General features: G+C 45.2%; 1 protein-coding gene across 5 annotated transcripts in view; it reads right to left on the bottom strand.

The window, feature by feature from the left end:
* The window catches only part of DSCAM (DS cell adhesion molecule), a 384,919-nt gene that overhangs the window by 102,252 nt on the left and 260,022 nt on the right, over window positions 1–22,645 (bottom strand). For all 5 annotated transcript variants that reach the window (XM_066177133.1, XM_066177137.1, XM_066177136.1 and 2 more), the window contains 3 exons: window positions 13,769–13,965; window positions 11,147–11,243; window positions 9,679–9,807 (listed from right to left, as the gene is read on the bottom strand). In XM_066177133.1, the coding sequence (XP_066033230.1) occupies window positions 9,679–9,807; window positions 11,147–11,243; window positions 13,769–13,965 (423 nt within the window). The remainder of the gene's footprint in view (window positions 1–9,678; window positions 9,808–11,146; window positions 11,244–13,768; window positions 13,966–22,645) is intronic.

The following is a 22,645-nucleotide window of genomic DNA, read 5'->3' as shown; positions in this document are numbered from 1 at the left end:
AGTTTGGTTTTGCTGGGCTTGCTTGGCTTTGGTTGCCCATCAAAAAACTTTTCCCTTCCCTGGCTTGGAGGAGCTGCAGCAGCAATCTTCCAGATCCTCCAGATGAACCGAGCAGCTGCTGCTCTGACATCAGAGAAGCGGCACCAGCGGGAGCAGGGCTGCCCCGTTCCAGTCCCAAGCCTTGGGGAGCCGAGCCAGGCACAGAAAGCAGAGCAAGAGACTCCAGCCGAACTGCTTCATCTGCCCAAAAGAGGAAGTCAGTGCCAGAGTGACACCAGGGCTGAGATCCTGCTGGATGGAACTCCTCCATGGAAGCTTCACTTCCCTCAGTGTGAAAGCTGGTGCCATCTCATACCCCATGTCAGGAAGAGGGATTTCTTCAGCGTTTGCCCTGTTCTCCAGGAATTTTTAGGTCTTTGTTCTTGTGTCTGTGTGGGGCAGGAGGGAGAGTTCTGTGAGTAGTCTGTTAACTAACTGTTGGTTTTGGTTTTTTTCACTCCTCTCTATTGGTATTAATTTTCTGTTTGTGGAGGGGGATTGTTGAAACCCTTTAGAGGAGACTCTTCATTGCTGAGTGTCCTTTCTTAAATCTGTTTCAAAACTGAGGCAGTCATCTTCATCTTCTTCATCATCATTGTATTCTTTGTCTTCATCATCATCATCATCTTCATCTTCATTTTCTGCTTCACCTTCATTGTCTGCTTCATCTTTATCTGCTTCGTCTTCTTCATCTTCTTTGTCATCTCCTTCATCTTCTTTGTCATCTCCTTCATCTTGTTTCTCTTTGTCTTCTTTTTCCTCTTCTTCATCTTCTTCCTCATCTGTTTTACTCTTCTGGCTGTAGCCTCAGGCAGGGACACTGGAACAGCCCCTGCAGCACACACAGCACCCACCTGAAGTGGGAAGGATGTTTCCCAGGGACAGCTGGCTGCCTATGGAGGGCCTGGGCTCCCAGCTGGGCAGGACAGGGGCTGGGGGTACTGTGCAGGGCAGGCACTGAACTCTCTTCCCTTTTGGCTGTGACTACTGATTCTACTTTTACAGCTGACATCTGTTGAAGGGCATAGGTATCTTATAGCTGCTGCTTGAGTGCCTGGATCTCCTGTAGCACCTGACTCAGAATCTCCCTGGTGATGTTCTGGTCCACGGGACTCTGTGAGGCAGGAGAGGCACTGGGCAGGGGACAGGCTGTCTCTGCTGCCACCTGTGTGCCCACGGGTCTGGGAGAGCTGGACTGTGTTCCTTCAACAGCCATCTGTTGTTGAAGAGCATACTCATCCAGCTTCTGCCTCATGAGATGAAAGTCCATCATTGTCCTGGGTTGTAGTGTAGGATGTGCACAAAGTATTCTATCACCATCTTCATGAACTGTTGAATCCAATTGTTGGAGCAGTGCTCTTCGCGGGCCCCCTCCCTCAGGGCTATCTTCTGCTAATGGCCCATCAAATGTCCTGCTGCATAACTCATAGATAACTCCCTCTGGGAGTTATCTCTGTTTAATGGGCCATCAAGGACCCACTGCATGACTCATCATCCCATTGTGAGATGCTCCGCCCAGAGGGAGGAACCAAGCATTCCCACCTGGATATAATCTGGGATTTGAGACAGTACAAGCAGCCTTACCCACTGGAACCCCAGAGTGCAAGAGCTACCAGACTTTTCCATGGATTTCTGCTTCAGGAAGACCACCTCATCTGGACTGCTTCCATCACCCTGCTCAGGATGTATTCTGACTCTGTCAGTGGTGTTTTGTATTATTGCATTTGTGTTATTTTACCTTTTTCCCCCCTTTTTTTCCTATTAAATTGTATTTCTGACTTGGAGCCTCTCACCTGTTTTGCTTTCAAACCACTACAATCATTCCCTGGATCAGGGACTCCTCAGTGATGTTCTGATCCTGGCATAGTGAAAACTAGCTGCAGGTTAGGGTGTCGGAGGGGACAATGGGTGAGATCTGTGTCCCTGCTGATGGCAGCTCCTCACTGGAGAGAGAAGGATTTGCTGCCTTTGCCTCCTCTGGAAGGAGAGGCTAAGGCAGCTCTTCCTTCTCACCAGCTCTGGCTGGGGCAGCAGCTGCCAGCTTGGCCTCTGTGGAACTCCTGGGGGCAGGGCAGGTGCTGCCACTGCTGCCACCTCCATGCCCACAGAGCTAGGAGAGCTGGGGTGTGTTTCTTCTACAGCCATTAATTTTTAGAGGGCATACTCTGTCTCCAGCTTTGCAAGATGTACAAAATCACGAGGATCAGGATCAGAATCTCCTTGGTGATTGCGTCCTGGAATGGTGAAGCCTGGTTGCTGGTCGAGGTGTCGGAGGGGACACTGAGTGAGCTTTCTATCCCTGGTGATGGCAGCGCCTCACTGGAGAGAGAAGGAGCTGCTGACTTTACCTCCTCTGGAGTGAGAGGCTCAGGCATCTCTTCCTCCTCATCAGCTCTGTCCAGGGCAGCAGCTGATGGCCCAGCCTCTGTGAGACTTCTTGGGGCAGGAGAGAGGTTGGGCAGGGCAGGTGCTGCCTTTGCTGTCTCCTCCACACCCAAAGGGCCGGAAAAGCTGGGCGGTGTTTCTTCTACAGACATCTGTTCTTGGACATTATCCTCTTCCTCCAGCTTCTCGCTCAGTTTGTAGGCCTCCATCTCTCCCTTGATCAGGATCTCCTCAGTGATGTTCACGTCCTGGAATGGTGAAGCCTGGCTGCTGGTTGGAGTGTCAAAGGGAACACTGGGTGGGCTCTGTGTCCCTCGTGATGGCAGCTCCTCACTAAAAAGAGGAGCTGCTGACTTTACCTCCTCTAGAGTGAGAGGCTCAGGCAGCTCTCCCTCCTCATAAGATCTGGCCAGTGTAGCAGCTGCGAACTCGGCCTCTGTAAGACTGCCTGGAGCAGGAGAGGCGCTGGGCAGGGCAGGCGCTGCCTCTGCTGCCTCCTCCACACCCACAGGGCTGGTAGAGCTGGGCTGTGTTTCTTTTACACCCATCCATTCTTGCACATTATCCTCTTCTTCCAGCTTCTGCTCCAATCTGGACAGCTCCACCAGTCCCAGGATCACAAAGAGGAACTCCTCGATGATGTCCACGTCCTGGCATGGTGAAGCCTGGCTGGAGATTGGGATGTCAAAGGAGACACTGGGTGGGCTCTGTGTCCCTGGTGATGGCAGCTCCTCACTGGAGACAGAAGGAGCTGCTGCCTTTGTCTTTTCTGAAGCGAGAGACTGAGGCAGCTCTTCCTTCTCATAAGATCTGGCCAGGGCAGCAGCTGCTGGCTGAGCCTCTGTGAGACCGCCTTGGCAGGAGAGCGGTTAAGCAGGGCAGGGGCTGCTTCTGCTGGCTCCTCCACACCCAAAGGGCTAGGAGAGCTGGGCTATGTTTCTTCTACACCCATCCATTCGTGGACGTCATACTCTTCTTCCAGATTCTGCCTCGAGCTGGACAGCTCCACCATTCCCAGGATCACAAACAGGAACTCCTTGATGATGTCCACGTCCTGGTATGGTAAAGCCTGGCCAGAGATTGGGATGTTGGAGGGGACACTGGGTGGGCTCTGTGTCCTGGGCGATGGCAGCGCCTCACTGGAGAGAGAAGGAGCTGCTGCCTTTACCCCCACTGGAGTGAGAGGTTCAGGCAGCTCCTCTTCCTCCTCAGCTCTGCCAAAGGCAGCAGCTGCCAGATCGGCCTCTGTGAGAATTTCCAGGGCAGGAGAGATGCTGGGCAAGGCAGGCATTGCTTCTTCTGCCTCCGCCATGTCAACAGGGCTGGGAGAGCTGGGCTGTGTTTTTTCTACAGCCATCTGTTCTTGGACATCATACTCTTTCTCCAGCTTCTGCCTTGGTTCGTAGTCCTCCATCAGCCTCTCGATCAGGAACTCCTCTATGAGGTCCATGTCCTGGCATGGTGAAGCCTGGCTGCTGGTCGGGGTGTCAGAGGGGACACTGGGTGAGCTCTGTGTCTCTGGTGAAGGCAGCTCCTCACTGGAGACATAAGGAGCTGCTGCCTTTATCTCCTCTGGAGCAAGAGGCTCAGGCAGCTCTTCCTCTTCATCAGGTCTGCATGAGACAGCAGTTGCTGGCTCAGCCTCTGTGGCACTGCCTGGGGAAGGAGAGCGGCTCAGTAGGGCAGGCTCTGCCTCTGCTGCCACCTCTGGCCATGGGGCTGGAAGAGCTGGGCTGTGTCTCTTCTACAGCCATCTGTTCTTGGACTTCATCCTGTTCCTCCACCTTATGCCTTAGTTTGTAGGCCCACATCTCTCCCTCGATCAGCAACTCCTTGGTGATGTTCGGGACCTGGAATGGTGCAGCCTGGCTGCTGGTCATGGTGTCGGAGGGGAGACAAGGTGTGCTCTGTGTCTCTGCTGATGGCAGCTCCTCACTGGAGACAGGAGGAGCTGCTGCCTTTACCTCCTCAGGCAGCTCTTCCTCCTCATAAGATCTGGTCAGGGCAGCAGCTGCCAGCTCAGCCTCTGTGAGACCGCCTGTGGCAGGAGAGGGGCTGGGTAGGGCAGGTGCTGCCTCTTCTACCACCTCTGTGCCCATGGGGCTAGGAGAGCTGGGCTGTGCTTCTTCTACAGCCATCTGTTCTTGGATGTCATACTCTTCCTCCACCTTCTGCCTCGGTTTCTATGCCTCCATCAGTCCCTTGATCAGGATCTCCTCAGTGATGTTCACGTCCTGGAATGGTGAAGCCTGGCTGCTGGTTGGGGTTTCAGATGGGACACTTGGTGGGCTCTTTGTCCCTGGTGATGGCAGCCCCTCAATGGACAGAGAAGGAGCTGCTGCTTTTATCTCCTCCAGAGTGAGATGCTCAGGCATCTCTTCTTCCTCATCAGCTCTGCATGAAGCAGCGTCTGCCAGGTCAGTCTCTCTGAGGCTGTCCAGGGCAGGAGAGGCGCTGGGCAGGGCAGATTCTGCCTCTGTTGCCTTCTCCATGCCCACAGGTCTGGGAGAGCTGCGCTGTGTTTCTTCTACAGCCATCTGTTCTTGGATATCATACTCCTCCTCTAGCTTCTGCGACTGTTTATAGGCCTCCATCTGTCCCTCAATCAGGAACTCCTTGGTGATATCACCTTCCTGGCATGGCGAAGCCTGCTAGAGATTGGGATGTCGGAGGGAGCACTGGGTGGGCTCTGTGTCCCTGCTGATGGCAGCTCCTCACTGGAGACAGAAGGAGCTGCTGCCTTTACCTCCTCTGGAGAGAGAGGCTTGAGCAGCTCTTCCTCCTCACCAGCTCTGCCCAGGGCAGCAGCTGCCAACTTGGCCTCTGTGAGACTGCCTGGGGCAACAGAGAGGCTGGGCAGGGCAGGTGCTGCCTCTGCTGCCACCTTTTCTTCCTCATGGCTGGCAGAGCTGAGCCCCATTGGGGGACAAGGCTTGGCCTCCTCGTCCCTCACTTGTTGCAAGAGTGTACCCCAGGTCTTGGAGCTGATGTCATTTTTCCATTGGGACATGTCCTGGGTCCTCATATGCTCCTGCTGTTGAGCCAGTCTTTGGTCACTCATATCTGCCCATCGGGGAAGCTCCTGGGCTCCGGTGTCTGGTCCTTGTGACTGCTCCTTTTCACTGCTGTCTCTCACCCCGGACATTTCTGCTTCTCTGTTGTCCTTCCATAGGGAGATGCGGGAGGTCACGTCTTCTTCCCATGGTGAGAGTTCTTCGTATCTCTCTTTCCCTCTGGGACAGCTCTCGGATATTGTCCCATTGAGAGATGTGGGAGTGCACATCTTCCTGTGGTGAGACTTCTTTGTACCTCTCACTATCCTTCTGGGACAGCTCTTGGACATCGTCCCACTGAGAGATGTGAGAGTGCACATCTTCCCCTGTTGAGAGTTCTTCATACCTCTCACCTTCCTTCCGGGACAGCTCTTGGACATCATCCCATTGAGAGATGTGAGATTGCACATCTTGTTCCCATGATGAGAGGTCTCGGTAGCTCTCATCTTCCCTCTGGTCCAACTCTCGGATATCATCCCATTGGGAATCCTCTGGGACACTTACATTTCTCTGTAAGAACAGCTCATGGGATCTCTCCTCTTCTTCCCATTCCAACTCTTGCTGCCCACTCACATCTGTTTCCCATTGGAACATTCCTTGGGTTGTGACACGTCCTTCCCACTCATGCGCCTCTTGGTATACCTCACCGTGTTCTTCCCACTCATACAGCTCCAGGACTTTGATGGTTTCTTCCCACTCATAGATGTCTTCGTGTGTCTCATCGCTGTACTCTGAAACGTCTTGAACAGGTATACGTACCTGGTGTTGGTACAGCTCTCTGCTCCTCCTGGCTCCCAGATGGAAAATTTTTTTGGCTGTTACTACTTGCCTCTCTCTCACTGTTACCTCTTCCCACTGGGAAAGCTCCTCGTCACTATCATCTGCCCACTGGGAAAGTTCTTGGTCCATGTCAGTGAAAGGCTGCTCCTCTGCCTCAGTTTCTGCCAGTGGCAGGGCTGATCTGCCCACTGCCCCTGACCACTGCCTGCTGGGGGCTTGCAGCCAGCTGGGCAAGGGGCTGGGGGACCGGGAGTTGGAGTTACCTTTGTTGGAGTTACCTTTGTTGGAGTTACCTTGCCGCTATCACTGTCCTGTCACTATCAGTGTCTGTTGCTATCGGTGTTTAGCGCAGACAGACGGCAGGGAGCTGCTTTCTCCTGACAGAGCGGGTCTCCTGGGACTGGGCACCCCAGGGCCCTGCGCCCCTTAGACACCCTCAGAGCCAGGGCGGGGGTCTGGCCCCCACCATGTCCCGTATCACAAAGGGCCCCGACACCGAGCGCCCCTATCACAAAGGGCCACCCCCGGCAGCCCAACACCAGCGGAGCAGGCAGGAGCCGGCACGGAGCAGCGCCCGCACTTGTGGCCCGGTGGCCCCTGCTGTGCCCAGAGCCCTGAGGGCCTTTGGCCACGCTCCCACACGGCGGCCCCAGCCGCACGGGGCACAGCCCTGGGTCTGCAGGCTGCGCTGCCCAGGCCACGAGGAATCGGCCGCACGGACGTGCCGGGGACTTGTGGGCAGCGGCTCCAGCAGCCGCGGGAGGCCGGGGACCAGGGCTGTCCCTCTGGGCTCTGCCCGGCCACCGGGGCTCCTCACCGCTTTTAGCCATGACACCCAGAGACACCGAGCGCAGCCTGCGCGCCTTTGCCGGGGACGGGAAGCTGGGCGGGGCAGGGCCAGCACGCAGGAACGGGGCCATCCACAGCCACCTGCACAAGCGGCACCGCCAGAGCCCCGTGCGCTTCCCCGAGGCCAGGGACCGGCTGCTGCCCCCGGCTCGGGGCGGTGCCCGAGGCACCGACTCTCGCAGCTCTCCCCTGGCCTCGGCGGCGCCACGGGCACGGAGCCCGGGCCCGGGGCTCGGGCCCTGCTGCCACCAGGGCGCTGCCGAGGGCTCCCCGCCCGCCGGGGCCGGGGCCGGGCGCTGAGGGAGCGGCGCCGCCACTGCTGCCGCCCCGGTGAACGGGGGTCCCCCCGGCTTTGTCCCAGCCGGGAAATGAGGAGAGGACGGCAAAGACTCGCGTTTCTCATCCAGCCGGGGAGTAACGAGGGTTCGAAAAAGACTCGTGTTTCTTATCGTTCAGCACAACCGCCAGGTTTCAGATGGTCCGGCGCTGCCCCCCGGTGGCCATTCCTGGGACTGCACCGGCCCCGCTCCCGGCCGGATCCCCGCGGATCCCGGGAAAGGTTCTGGGAACTCCCAACTCTGCGAAAGCATCGAGGACTCGGGGGATGCGCCGCTCACACCGGAGCACAAGAATGCGCAATCAAAAAGAACTGTTCAAAGTTGGCCTCTAAGATTGCCCTAATGACATAAAAATTTAAAAAGAATAGGGAGAGACGCACAAAGGAGGACCCACACCCCCGTTCCTGTCTCCAGAGCTCTTTGCACACCTCCGATGGAAAGGTCTGGAGGCTGCAAAGGACTGGTCTCCATGAAGGGCCAGATCTGAGTGCCACAGGTACATTTCTGTACAGACTGGTGATGGCTCTAAGTACCAAAACATTCTGAAACACCAAGTTCCTGCTATCCATAGTGTGCTGTCATGGCAACTGGACCCTACAGGACAGACAACTCCATGCTCCTTCCATGCAGTAACTAATTCCATTGGGGTAATTAAGGTATCTTTTGTGTCTGATGGGGTAGATACCAGCAGTGCTAACTGTGGACTCGATGATCTTAAAGATCTTTTCCAACCTAATTTCTATGATTTTATGATGGGATATGTGAGAGCTGCTAAATACAGTCCATGCATTCTTTGTGGTCACCTGCACCTTCTCTGAAACAGAAAAGTTTTCCTGCTTGAGAAGCCTGGATGGTGCATCTGATCTAAACTCACTCCTGAGTCCTCAGGAAAGGCAACAGAGGTGGAAAATTATCACAAAACACAGCTTTGCAGTTTACAAAGCTTCACTTTGGTCTTGATAGGATGTTCCTTGAATATATAATCCAAATCTTGTTCCACCCCTTTAATTCCTGGAAATTGAAAAGTTTTCTTAATTCTTCCTCTTTGTTCCAAATTCTCCCAACTACCCCATGCAAGTTTTCCATTAATCTTATCTTTGGTATTTCATCTTCTTGGTCGTTTAATTAATGGCAAGAATTCAAATCTGAATTTCTCCAAATATTCACCATCAGACTAAAAAAATGACATTTTTGTTGTTTGCAGTAAGAAGACAATCTGTTCTTGTTAGGATATGACCTCCAAGATTTCTCCTACAGACAAATAAATATTTTCTTTGACACCAATTCTGTTGCCCACTTCTTTTTCCTTCTTTAATTTTTTTTTTTACCTTTATCAATATATTGATATGTCCACGCAACTTGATGATGCTTCTTTTGCTGTCTTGCTCTCGATTTATCATTCCATATTGGAGAGAAATCATTTTTCTATGCAAGTTCATGGTGACCCCCACTGAATCTTTGCCTGTATTCTGTGTTATCACTTGAAAACATCAAACGAAATCTAAAAAAAATGTTTTAGAGCTCTGAAATCCCTTCTTGTCTCTGCTTCAATAGAAGGGAAGCACCTCAGTCATCTTAAATGGGGTTGTGCTGAGGTACATAGTTCTTAAATATTTATAATTGTATTTGAGAAATACAAGAGGTGTTTTAGTGTGAGAAAAGAGTCGATCAGGCAAGAATGACTTTCAAATACTTTTCTGGAGCAGATGGGTGGTTGGTACAAAAGGAAAATAATCAAAAAGAAAACAGAGCCCAGAAACTTCTAGGTGTGCATATCCCTTGAAGGCATCGTTGCCTAATCTGCATCTCCAAACCTGCAATTCCTGACTTCAGCCTCAATGGAGAATTTCCACTCCTCATCTTTTAGGTACATTATCAATCTCTCCTGTACATTATTGATTTCATATACAAAGCCAGGGCTAAAATGATGACTGATGATTCAAAACCCTCGAAAATATTTTATCTACTAATGAAAACATCACAAAATTTTTGCCTCAGTAAATATAGCATAAAGTGGTAAAAGGCAAAAGCAGCAATTGCTACATTTAGTGTCTTTACCACGAAGCAAGCAAACAAAAAAAGGGCGACAAATGAAGATAAATCTTCCCGTGTAAGATTAAACTAACCATGATAAAAAAAAATCCCATCAGGCAGTTTCAATTTATGCATTACTTTTACAACACAAACTGGTGGGGGATGAGCAGCAAGGGGGATTTACTGAAGTTGTTCCTTACCTGACTTGTTCTTGCACTCGATGTCGTAGCCGGTGATGGGGCTGTTGCCGTCGAAGCCCATGGTCCACCTCAGGGCAATGCTCCGAGCTCTCACCTCCCGGATCTCTATCTCAGGGGGGTCAGGGGGTTCTGGGCAAACACACACAGAGCTCTGCTCAGAACAAACCCCATCCTCTTAACGGGGGCACACCAGTCAGCATGGTGCTGGCTCAGCCTGCCTGGCATCCCTCTGGGCACTCATGGGGACCCTGATCCTGTTCATCACCTGCTGGAAGTATCAGCACTTTTCAAATCGAAGTCACTGGTGTAATCTTGAATACTCCCCTTTGACCTTCTTGGTTGCATTTCCTTAAAATCACTCCAGCTTGGGCTTTCATTCCAGGAAAGGCGTTAAACCTCAAACACCATGTTTCCCTGATACTTCTATCAGGGATTTTACTCAAAAAGTGATTGTAGGAGTGTGATCACTGAACTCAAAAGTGCTAAATTTGATGGGGAGAGAGTAAAATTTCTGTCTCTTTGAGTGTGTTTAAAAGTCTTACTTTAATAATAGAATAATCTGATTAAATCACTCTGAAAGCTCTTTGTGCCACTAAAGTTAAAGTTGTAAATAACCAGCACCTAGACCCGTTCTAATGTCCCTTTAAATTGTCATGGCAGCTTAGATGAGCAGTGGTGGAACAGGAAACCTGTCCCTAAACTCCACCTGAATTTTTCAACAGGGCTGCCTTAGGCATTTTCTGGAATCTGCTGCTACTTGGAATCAAGGGCAGGGAGAGAGAAATCTGCAAGTTGTAGGAATTTGTTGTGAGCAGGCTCAGAGAGGCACAGGAGGAACCAGCACCACATGAGAATGAGCAGTGGCCGGTGGCTGAGTCCTGCCTGTGCCTGCATCTCAAATATTGTCACCTCTCCAGGACTTGCTGTTTCTGCCCTGTGGGAGAGGAACCCCAGCCCCAGGCAACATAAATTCCTAGAGTTTGGATTGTGCAAACTGCTCACAATTTATTTTGACTGATTAAACTTGAAATATTTTGCTTTAAATTCCACGGTAGGTTTAACATTTCTCTAGAGATGAAGTGAGATCACTTTTGCTTTATTTCAGACCCGGGTTTGAAGTACATTTGTTCTTTAAAATCAAATGCAACCTGCTCTCCCTCAATCCTCCATATCCACAATCCTTACTGAAGATATTAGTTTTAAATATCTTCGGCAATTGCCACCTACTGTATTTAAGAAAAAAAAATCTAATTAATTTCTACAGGTCTAGAAGGACTCATGCTTTTTTTTATATATAATCTATGATGCTGGAAAATGAAAGACTGAGAACCTTAATTCATCTCCTCATTTCTGTGACAATGAGGAACACATTTAATTAGGAATCAAACCTTCCTCCCCCAAGCAGATTTCTACACTTCCTGTCCTACAATAGCTGTGAGTTTTTTCCCTTGTGTTTTCCTCTCCCTACCTTGCACAGTAAGCTGAATTATTCCACGATCCTCCCCGTAAGAATTGATGGCGTGGCAGGAAAAGAAGCCAGAATCTTCACGCACAGTTGGCAGAATCTATGGGAGGTTGGAAAAGAGGTGATGGATTGAACAGCACGCAGAGAAAATAAACCAACAGCTTGTCTGTGTGGAGCAAGAAAAACCGCGCAGACTGTTCTCCTTGACAGCAATAAATAGATGTTGCAGGTTACACACATACATTTGCATAGGAAAGTTTCCAAAATACTGAGATTATCAAAGCCAGCAGCACCTGGGCTGAGGACACCAGGCTACCAACTCGACATGTGTAGTCAGGAGCTGGAGCTCCACCTATTCCTGCAGCTTCTCCTTAGGAGCCTTGTTTTCAGTTCCTCGCGAGTTTGCCAAGCGTTTAACTGTTGGCTGAAATTTGCCATACAAAATGCTGCCTCCCGCTGCCTCCAAATTTTTCCGGCTATTTCTGAAAATAACTCAAGTGGCTGAAGTCTGTGTGGAGGAAATAAAGGTTCAAACACTGGTGGTGAACCCTGTAGCGTTCAGCATGGTGCCTCATAATAAAGTTTTGTGTGGTTTTTCTTTTCAATTTGTTGTTTAACAGCAAAGAAATTTATATGTAATATTTACAAACATGATCATAATGATATTTTTTTGCAGGACCACTGCTTCAATCAAGGTACAAGAAAGAAAGAATTTTTTTTAAACGAGCAGATATTTGAAATACCATTTCCTTCTCATTGTTCAGTGTGCTGCTCCACAATTTATTTACTGCACACAGTTCAAACTGTGCCCTGAAAACAGACATTCATTTTCTCACAGCATTTTCCTGTGAATTCACCCATTGCAGAAACACGAGTGAATTTATTTTCATCAGCCCTGACACCATGAAGAGCACTGCCACCATTTCATGTAGGGAATTAAGGAAGCAGATGTATGATAACGCTTGTGGCTGCTTGACAAGTTGCCACATATTAGCTGAGCCATGGAAACTCCACGTGCTCTTTATTCCTCAGCAAAACCCAGGTGATGTGAGCACAGCTCCCAGTCACCACTGGTTAAGATAAATGGATTAATTTCCCACTTGCTGAAAGGAAATTGGAGAGTTATCATCTGAGATGTGGCAACTTGTCAAGCTGTGTTCACTTGCACGTGTGGCTGAGCTTGGAGAAAGGGAAACAAAAATTTCCAGAGCCCAGTTTGAGACATGTAGGGCTTTCCTCCCCCTCCCTCAGAGTCCTGAGCAATAAGTAGCCTTTCATGTGTTCGTAACAGCTTCCACTGAGTTCGGCTGCAGCCAGGAGGGCTTAGTACTTCTGCAAATCAGACCCCAAGGGATCAAGGCGAGTGCCCAGAAAATAAAGAACACACAATTATTGGCCACCTGTGAGAAGTTTGGTCTCAAAGATCAGCTTTGCATCACATAGTGCCATTCATTACTCAACCCTAATTTTCTGCCCCAGAGAAAATCCAAGTCCTGTCTCACTGAGGCAGGGGTCCTGCAGAAAAAATAAAAGCTGAGTACACAACTAAAGATCATATCATCATGCTAAAGCACTGAGCTCAGAACTTCAGAGACAGCCTTAATCTGGCATTTGCTGCTTTTTGGGGTATTTTATCTCTCAGAAGTGAAAGGTTTTGTATGTGACACACATGGATGGAGAACACCATTGCTGCACACAACTGCTTTAGAAAACTCTCCAAGCAGGACTCCAGCCTTCCAAATAGAAATATTGTTGTATATCCAGGGGTTATCTTATTGAAATCAACAAGAAGAATGATGGCAGAGAGGCCTAGGGGTCAATCCTATAACTAAATATTATTTGTACCACAAAAATACTAACAGGAACAAAGTCAAACATAGAATTTATTCTTCCTCAGAGAAATCAATGACAAAGGTCCCTCACAGAGAGAAAACCCAGAATTTTACTGGATATCATTCAGCACAGTTTTTGGCTGGTAAAGAAAGAAATTTTTCATGAGTTACACTAAAATTTAGACAATAAGCAGACAGAGAATTAGTTCCTTGGGCCTGAAAAATACACTTTTTAAATGAGACTGAAAATGGATAATGAAGATTTTGGAGTGAGAAAAAAGAAGAAATATTCTTCTAGATTTCATAAAAGCAGATGTAAAACACCACTTTGAATCCTGACTTTATAAAAGTGGTCTCACAAGCCCCACCAAGTGAAAGGAGGAAGAAGAGCACTTTAAAAAGGCAACATTTTTTCTCAGACCAGTTTAGTGATTTTGGTGAGGGTAAATGTGGCACACATCAGAACTTGGGGTCAGATATTTGCCAGAGTTTATCAGCAATTTGGTCAAACCAATCTGGAGAAGGACAGGCTAAGGCATGACCCACGCTGCTCCTGAGACAGAAAGGATGGAGGGCTGAGCCTGGCTCACTCTCTTGCTGCTTCTGGAGTGTGGGAAGAAGGAATTTTTCATTAGGGATGGATTGCAGAATTTCCTCTCCCTTCTCCTGCTACCATACTCAGAGCGAGTGCTGGGGCTCCAGTGTTGTCAGTCTGGCCCTGCACCTGGATCGAAACCAAACCAAGCACACCTTGACATATCTGCATGATTTGGGGGCCACTTTGTTTTCTTACCTGCAGGGTAGAAATCACTTCATCCCCAACTTCCTTGGTGGAAACCAGGTAACGGGACATTTCGGGGTTAATGATCCGGTCTTCCTTCTCCCAGCGGACTATGATGGGTTTCTCTCCATGTGCTGTGCAGCTCATCTCCTTCTTTTGGCCTTGAGTTGCCAGGGTGGTGTTTGGGTAGGAGGTTATCATAGCTGGAACTAGAAACAGACAAAACAAAACAAAATGAGGTTGTTCCTCAGTGAGCTGAAGGGTCTGGTGATACAAGGTTGGCTCTTCAATCTGTGTCTCACCCAGCTTGTCGGTATTCAACCAGATGGAAATAAATGTGAAAAAGTATTTTATTTTCATTCCTTTGTTGAGAGAACTGATGGGCCTCAAAAGGAACTTAGCAGAAAGGAGTTGGAAGTGGACAATAGAAGGTGTGAATCCAAAGGAAGCCTATCTTCATTTGTTTTGCTGCTCACAGGGCAACTCACAACATAATTCAATATTCAATATTCACAGCACATAAAGGGACTTTAATAAGCATTCAGATATGTGGACAATAAAGAACTGATAAAAATGTCTGCTTCCTTCTGATGAGCTGCTGTTCTACTTGCTGACTGTTACATGTTTTACTAGTTTGTGTGACAGTAATGATCTATCAAAATGAGGGCTCAATTAAACCAGGAGCTGCACAAAATTAAAAGAAAGTCTTTGCACCAAGGAGCTTACAGACCATGGATGTGTTGAGTGCGTAGCTGAACTGTGCTGAACTGAAAGTATAATTAAACTGACAATAAACCTAGCTAGATTCAAGTTTTTATTGTATTCAGAAGGCATTTGCAGAACAGTTTGGACATACCTGTCAACTTCATTAACCATTCTTTAAAAAAGGACTTAAATTTTAATGTTGAAAAAAGTACTGTCTTCTTAGAAAGAATAGTTTTAAACCTTAAGTATTTTCATGTTTTGGAACTAAAATTTCCTGCAAACAGGATGAAAAAAAACAACCCTTGGAATGTTTTATTGCAAACCCCAAAAATGGCATCTTTGAAGCAGGGTGATCTCTTTGGTGTCCCTTGATGTCCTTTCCTCCCCATATGATTTGTCCATCAAGAAATGGCATCTGGATTTCTGTCTTGGAAGAATCAAAGCCCATGAGTCTTTCAGTGCCAGGAGAAGCTGGAAATCCCTGGACAGCACACAGAGCTGTTCTTTCTGAATGAATCTGCCACTCTTCTAAAGCATGTGAGGCATCAGCAATGAAACCCCTCCCTAAGCTCTTGCCTCCTGCAGTAGCCTCAGCCCCTTGTTTTTTTCATGCATGAACTGTTGCCTGTCCTTATTAGAACAACTCACTCCTTCCATCTGAGCTTCTCTGGGTCCCTGTTTTAATCAGATGACACTGGCAGAGGATCTGATTTGAGGCCTTCCCAGGCTTTCCCTTTGCATAGGTTGTGTTTGTTGCCGCACAACAGAAGAAAACCCCTTATTTAAATGAATTACTTTAATTGCCAGCCCGTAATATTAATGCTTGGTGGCATGACCTTTTCACATGCCAGAGCTGTTAATGCTTGGATATGACAATATGTCAGGATGCAGCCCTTTCTGTTCAAAGGCTTCCTGAACCAAACCGAACTGACCTGGAGATGAACAGAGCCCGTGGAGCCCTGGGTTTGAGGTACCAATGGGATCTTATTCCAGGAGGAACTCTGAGAAAGGTCTTGTGTGAGGCAGGAGGCTCCACATGCACTAGTGATGAAGTACATCCTGTTTAACTGTTTGGGTATTAGGTACTCATCAATTTTGTCCAAGGGGAGCATTTGAACAGAAGAAATGATGAATAATCAAAATAGAAAATTAGGATGAGTTTGAATCCATATTCCACAGAATGGAAATAGCCTCAGTTTCATCTGGTGTGTGCCCACGTACCCACAAGGAGGTTACTTTCAGAAAGTTGTTTTTTTGTGGCCATCTGCTTGTCCCTCCAAACCCAGAATAACCGGGGCTATGCAAGATCACAGAATCATTTAGATTGGAAATGACCTCCCATCCCATGGAGTCACAGCTGTGCCTGACGCCCACCTTTTCCCCAGCCCAGAGCACTGTGTGCCACGTCCAGGCTTTCCTTGGACACCTCCAGGGATGGGCACTCCAAACCTCCCTGGGCAGCCCCTGCCAATGTCTGAAAACCCTTTCAACTATGAAAGTCTTCCTGATTTTTTTTTCCTGAAATAGTCCCATGCATCCTTTTATGCATTTTGTTCAATAGGAGACCCAACTCAAAAGAGTGACAGGCTGTTAAGGAGTCCACATTGCCATCATTAGCTTGTGCCACCTCCTTTCTTCCTTCCACAACGTCCCCAGCCTCCCACATGTCCCTTCCTCACCTCATCTTTCTCCCTTCAGCACAACAGACTCCAGTCCCCTTCACTTGTCCCTCTTTCTTCCTGCTTCAACCTCCTCAGGTTCTCACATGTCCTCTAATCCCTATATCTTTATATTTTCCTCCTCCAGCCTCATTTCCTGTCCATAATTTAATCAGCCAACCTCCCAAGCCACCTAAAGGGTTTTCCCTACAGCTGCAGTCCTCCTTCCCATCAATATCTTCTCCTTGGAGTTTCCCTGATGATGGTGAAAATGTTTTGAGCCCACATGGGAAGGGTGAAGGGTTTGTGCTTCCCCACGAGGTACCAGAGCTCCTGTGCAGGTGAGCCTTGCCCTAGCAGGTCCAGCCTCTTCCCACGTCACGAGCAGGAGCACACAGAAAATGGGACATCTGGACTTGGACTGAAATCCTACAGACATCCAGGAGCCTGTCCCGCACACTCTTGCCTCGCTTTCAGGCCCTGCCCTGAGTGACAGTGCCAAACCAAACCCTGTGACTCTCTATCTTGCTTTTAAAAACCAGAGGCTACCTTGCAAAGCTCATTTTTTCCCCCCAACAAACTTACTTAATAGGAGCAGAATAAGAACATGTAAAGAAAGATGACTTTATTCCTCAGATACAGCTTTATCCCTGCTTATCCTTCCCTTCTCCTCACATAATCTTCCACACGGATTCCTTATTGCCATAGCAATGCCTCACAGCTAAATATTTCCCCTTCCTCCAAAGCTGATTTTTTACTCTTCACAATTTATCTCCAATGATCCTAGACTGTAAGCTCTTCTTTTTATCTTCCTCTATGTCAAAAGATTTCTGGTAACAAAGCCACATTCCCATGGATATTTTAGGCAACGTATTTCTCCATCCTCCAACTATCTTTAATCAAATTACTGATGCAAATAAGTGAGATAAATATGCTGGTTCTTTACTGACAAAATAATCTAGAAAACTGTAAATAAGCAAGCTAAATCTGCACTACATATGCATGAGATATTCTCTTAGGTTGACTTAAAAATAAGTGAAGGCATTTAGAAATGTATCAAGATGATTCAGATGCCATATTAAGTGTGTCTGTGCCTTATATATCTTCAAATGTGCATTGTATACAGACACATAATTACATTTATATATATACATTTATATAAGAGAATTTTGGAAGGGAAGAACATGTTGATGTGCAGGTTCAAGGAATGGATGTTGCCATGTTCCACAATTTCTGAGTAGTTTCGCCATGGGACAAATTAATCCAGTTCTGTTTTCTCTGGAGTTCTCCATGTCTTTATCTGAAGCTGTGTGGTTCTGGGCACAGTTAGAGATCAATTGGTCAAAACAGGACAAAGTAGAAGCTACAGTTGATAAATCATGGAAATTTCCATTTTCAAGGTATGCATATCTCTGCCAGCAGCATTAATCCAGGAGTTTTCTCTGTTTAGGGTTGGGCTTTCTTTTGGAAAGCTGATTTATTTGCTGCTTTTCATAAGTCAACCCATTGTTTTCTCCTTTCTTCATGGCAACCCAGCAAGAAATAATTTTAAAATATTTATTTATATTATTATGATATTATTAAACCATCATGTATTATAGCACTAAATATTATTGCCATACTAATGCAAATCAAAATATTAGATTATTAAATCATATTAATTAGCAATTTTATTGCTTGTTAATACAATGATTGCTTTATAGTATTAACAACTTCATCATTAATTCAAAGTGCAAAATTCAGTAGTCAGGGTTATACTTAAGAATTTTGAAAGTGCCTCAGACAAAACAAGAACTTTTTGTCCTACTCTTGAAGAAAACTGAATCTGGGCCTTTCCTAAGACTCAGTAAAAATTACTTAATCTGCTTTATTTTTCTCTACTACTGCTGAGTGTTTCATCAGGAGCTGAGTACAAATAACAATGAAAATATTTAATTGCCTTGATAAAGATCAGTCTCATTATCCAGAATAATGTGACTGTAGAAAGTTGAGTAAAGCTTGTAAATTGTATCAGAAACTTTTGGATCCTTTTAGAATAAATCTTTATGAATTAAGAGAAAACAAAAAAAAATCACATCAATTTTTAAACTTATGTAGAGAGCTGGGATGGAGGGAGGTATTTTTTCTCTCTTTCAGCTCATCAGTGGGGATAGCCACATTGGAAAAAGGAAATTAAAAATCTCCCTGTCTTTCAGTTTGTAATTAAACACTAAATGTCCATGTATCAGTCAAAAATGATCGTAAGACTGACTAAAGTTCTCAGTATTTTTTAGAATTATGGTCCTTTCTAACCCAAAACCATTCTGGGGTTCTGGCATTCTCCTGGCCTAAAGATTTCTGTCCTGGCAGAGTGTTCTCATATTTTAGTTCCATCACTGGGTCATGCTTGAAGTGGCCAGTTTGGGGAAATATCTGTAACCATGAGAGATTCATCTTGCAAACATTGAAAAAATACTGAAAAAAATGAATTGAAATTGGAGTTTAACATTTAAGCCATGTTCAGCTGTCTTTTCATTCTGGTCAGCCACAGGAAGAACACTCTTCTCTCCATGACAAATGGGATTTCCTGCCTCAAAAATTCCCCCTTCCTCCACCCACTTCTGCTCAGGCAGAGAAAACTCATGCAAATACATCACTTTTATTTAAGGAAGCCTAGCTGTCAGGCTTTTATTTGTTGATACACATACATATTTGTTAATTTATTTTCAAATTATTAGACTTCCAGGAGTCAGCAAGAGCTTTGCTAAAATTTGTAGCTTCATTTTTCCCTTTCTGGTAAAAGACATTTGGGTTTACTTAAATAACACCTCTCTGCAATTCAAATGGGGAAGAAAATAGAATTTAAAATCAATAAGATTGCCCAAACACTTCAGTTTAATCTTATAGTTTCTTGGTAAAAGTCAAGCCTGTTCAGCAGGTGAAAATCATGCTCTTAATCCTCATCCTCAGAAGATGTTCAAGATTAAGAAAAAAAATTCTGTGTCTCAGAGGGTCAAAGAAATATGTAAACAAACAAAAAAAGCATCCCATTTTTATGTGTGCAAGTTATTTTATTTAATAATAATGGGCATATAATTAATGACAGTGTCTTTCTACCAATATTCACTAATTTTGCAAGTTAAGTTCACATTTGGGATCTACTCATGTTTGTTGTGAAAACCTCCTCAGAGACATGTTCTCTTAGGATAAATATTTTAAAAAATTTGATTTAAATTATTTCATCATTTCTTGAAGGTGATTTTAGAATAGAATATTTTATTATATTGCTCGGAATCAGTAAAGAATTTGCTGTCCAAGCAATGCACTTCTTAGATAGAAACCATTCTGGGTGAATTGGGCCAGTAATCAATATGGCATGAATTTCAAATTTAAAAGCCAATGCTTTGAAATTAATAGCCATTGATGTTTCAGATTAGAGAAAATAATTTCAAGCACGTGAAAGTGAGAAATTCAAGTAGAGAAGTAAGATTTGATGAATTCATATGACAGAATGAATTATTTACTCAGCTTTAGTTTCAGGAGCCTGTAATATATAAGAAATAAATTCAAAACATTTATTAATAAGTGTATTCCTGAAAATATTTTTAAAATAAAACTGAACAAAACCAATTACCTTCTACCCCTAACCGACCCTAAAAGGAAGACCAGTAGCTTTTTATACGTTTTTGTATGAATGAATTGCTCAACAAAAGGCAAGAGATTGACTAGCAGTTCTATTAGCAAAATAGTTTTCTGACAGAAAAGTATAAAAACCAGCACTGCTGTGTAAAAAGAGAGAAATTGAACACAGACATGGCAGGTCCTGTCCCAGCTTTATAAGTTTGCATTAAAAATCCCATATCATAACAAGAGACTCAGTGGTTTGTAAAAACTGATTATTAGGACACTCCTACAAGGTAATCTTTGGGGGAAAAAAATCTAAAAATAAATAAATACTGAGTGGGAACAAATATGGATTCTGTACATCTTAAAAATACCATTTCAGCCAGCTATTCCCCTGGTATAAAGGAAGTTACTTTGATTATAAATATTATTCCAACATGTGTTTCCAAGCTTGAACAGGGCTGGTTTGATGCTGAGCTTTACTAAAATGACAATGATGTCTTGAGTCCTTGGCAGCTCCACCAGCGCCTCCTGATCTGATTGAATGTGTCAGGGCAAAGGCTGTGAACATTTAGGGTTCATATCTTATTCACTCAGAAGTGGTTTCAGGTCACATTAGAGGAAGAGAAGTTGATTTATTTTGCATGACAACTATGAATTTTAACCAAAAGACACATTAATAAAATAAAAAAGGGACTTTTCTCTCAAATCACAAAGGCAATTCTTTCTTCTTCCTGACGTCTTTTCCTGCATTAGTTCTGTGTTTGTACAGTGCAAACTGATGGCTTCAGATGACACACAGGAGACCAGCAGCTGCTTCTATTTCTTGGTCTTTCCTTTGACTTTGACATGGTTCTGAAATGAATGTGACTTTCTTTTGCTTCAATTCCCATTTTGTCCGATTGCACTTCCCAGTAACCAAGGGGAAGGGATTGGGGGATGAAAAGCTGGCAGCTTTGTCCCCTGCAGTCAGCTGGAGTAAAAGCCTGTGGAAATTAGCTACAAACTGTGGGAACTTGCATGAGTCACTGGGAAATCAGTCTTATCAAAGCTTGGCTAATTGTCAAAACAAAAATTAGAGATCAAAAAACCATTATATTATCACGTATGTAATTGTGATTTATGAAGACTTAAACAAAGACCATCTTCCTACAGAAGAAATCTATGGACAATATTAGTTTTACTGTCATTGACATTGCTGGGAATTGTGGATTCCTGAAAATTAGCACCAGAAACATGTCTCCATTAATTACAAATTCCTTGGGCTACTTTCTATTCCAAATCAATTATGATCTTTCATCAGCCTGGTATAAAAGCCAGGCTGAAAAGAGCAGGAATGTTAAATAGTTAAAACTAGCAATACATAATTTTAGATAACTTCTCCAATGCTTTGATCTTAAATTGAATTCAGTCTGCCATCAAGATGGCATCAAGTTTTAATGTGAAATGAGAGGGTTACTGCTATCATAATTGTAAAGCACAGCCCTCTAATTTTTGGTGACTTACTGAATGCAAATCAGTTAAAAACAGAGACTCTGAAATCCCATGGGATAGCGCTTCTATTTTTTTTTTAACAAGTTTTTATGCTTTAAACTCTCTATTTGTATCCTTTCATTAAAATCACCTGAACAGTTTACAAGTTTAAATGAAAAAAAAAAAAGAAAAAGGCAGAAAGTCACTGGAAAGCACAAGCTTTAATCAGGCTGTATTTTATGACCCAGTAGCTCCCTTAAGTCTTTTAGATTTGGGAGGCTGTGAAGTGACATGTGTAAATGTCCCTCCCTGGGGAAGAGAAGCAAACACTAATTGGGGTATTGACAGGTTTAAATGAAGCAGAAACACACGAAGAAGAAACTCTGGCTCCAACAAAAATGAATATTGGGGAGCGGGGCATGCCGGGACATTAATGGTTTTCATTCACTGCTCACTCATGCAAGTAAATATACTTTTAAGCACGATGACCTGGGTATATAACAGCTCAGTTCTGAGCTAAAAAGCCATGAAATACTATCTGCTGATGTATAAGAAAGAGGGCTCTGGTAGAACCAGTCTCTTCTAGCTGTTCAGAGGGAATTACAATTTTATTTTCTATATAGTAGCAGATAGAGCAGTATCATCTGAGACGGACTCAAATGTATTTAAATCAGCAAGACACAACTCTCTCTATTTAGCAGCCACTCTCTGTATGAGTTTATTAGCATAACCAATATAAATATATATATCTGCTGCATATTAACACTGATAGTGAAGTGGTGTTGCATTGGATAAATATTCAAAAGCGTTCACCTGGGCACAGGGGTCAAGCATGGTCATAAAACCCATCAGTGGCTCACCACAACTGGTGTTCAGGTGGCTAAAAATGAAGGACTTTTTCTGTAGTCGACATTGAGGGGACCAAAAAAAAGCCTTCCAAAGGGTCATTGGTCTTGTCTTAAAGAAAACAAACACCTTCTTATTTATGGTAAAAGGACCTCAGGGTGAGCTGATCAGACTTTTGCAACCAATCTTCAGAAGTCCAGCTTAAAGTCAGGGAAATCAAGTGCTCAAGCTCTGATCACAAACTCCACATTCTCTTAACTCAGAAGATTCAGAATGTTAATAAATGCTACAATCCCAGGAAAGACAGGATTGGAGATTCAACAAGGGAGAATAAAATCCTAATAAAAAGCTCTGAAGACATTTATTTTAATTTTATCAGGTTTATCCAGTAAAAATTCTGCCCCTTTTTAGAGTGACCATCTGGAAAGAGTTTGGGAATGGTCTGACCATTTTGGTCTGCTTATTTCTACAAAACCAAAACCTTAATTCTTGATCTATTTTATCTTTTCCCCTATATGGTTTAGTTTCTACTTTTAGTGCTCAGCACACCATGAGTTTCTAGAGGGAAAGCAAATCTCAATAAAAGCAGAAAATTTCCAGAAAA

The sequence above is a fragment of the Chamaea fasciata genome, unplaced genomic scaffold, assembly GCF_029207755.1.
Source record: "Chamaea fasciata isolate MVZ Bird 193981 ecotype frontalis unplaced genomic scaffold, bChaFas1.0.hap1 SCAF_2, whole genome shotgun sequence".
Taxonomy (NCBI): Eukaryota; Metazoa; Chordata; class Aves; order Passeriformes; family Sylviidae; genus Chamaea; species Chamaea fasciata.
This window is presented reverse-complemented; position numbering and strand designations above follow the sequence as displayed.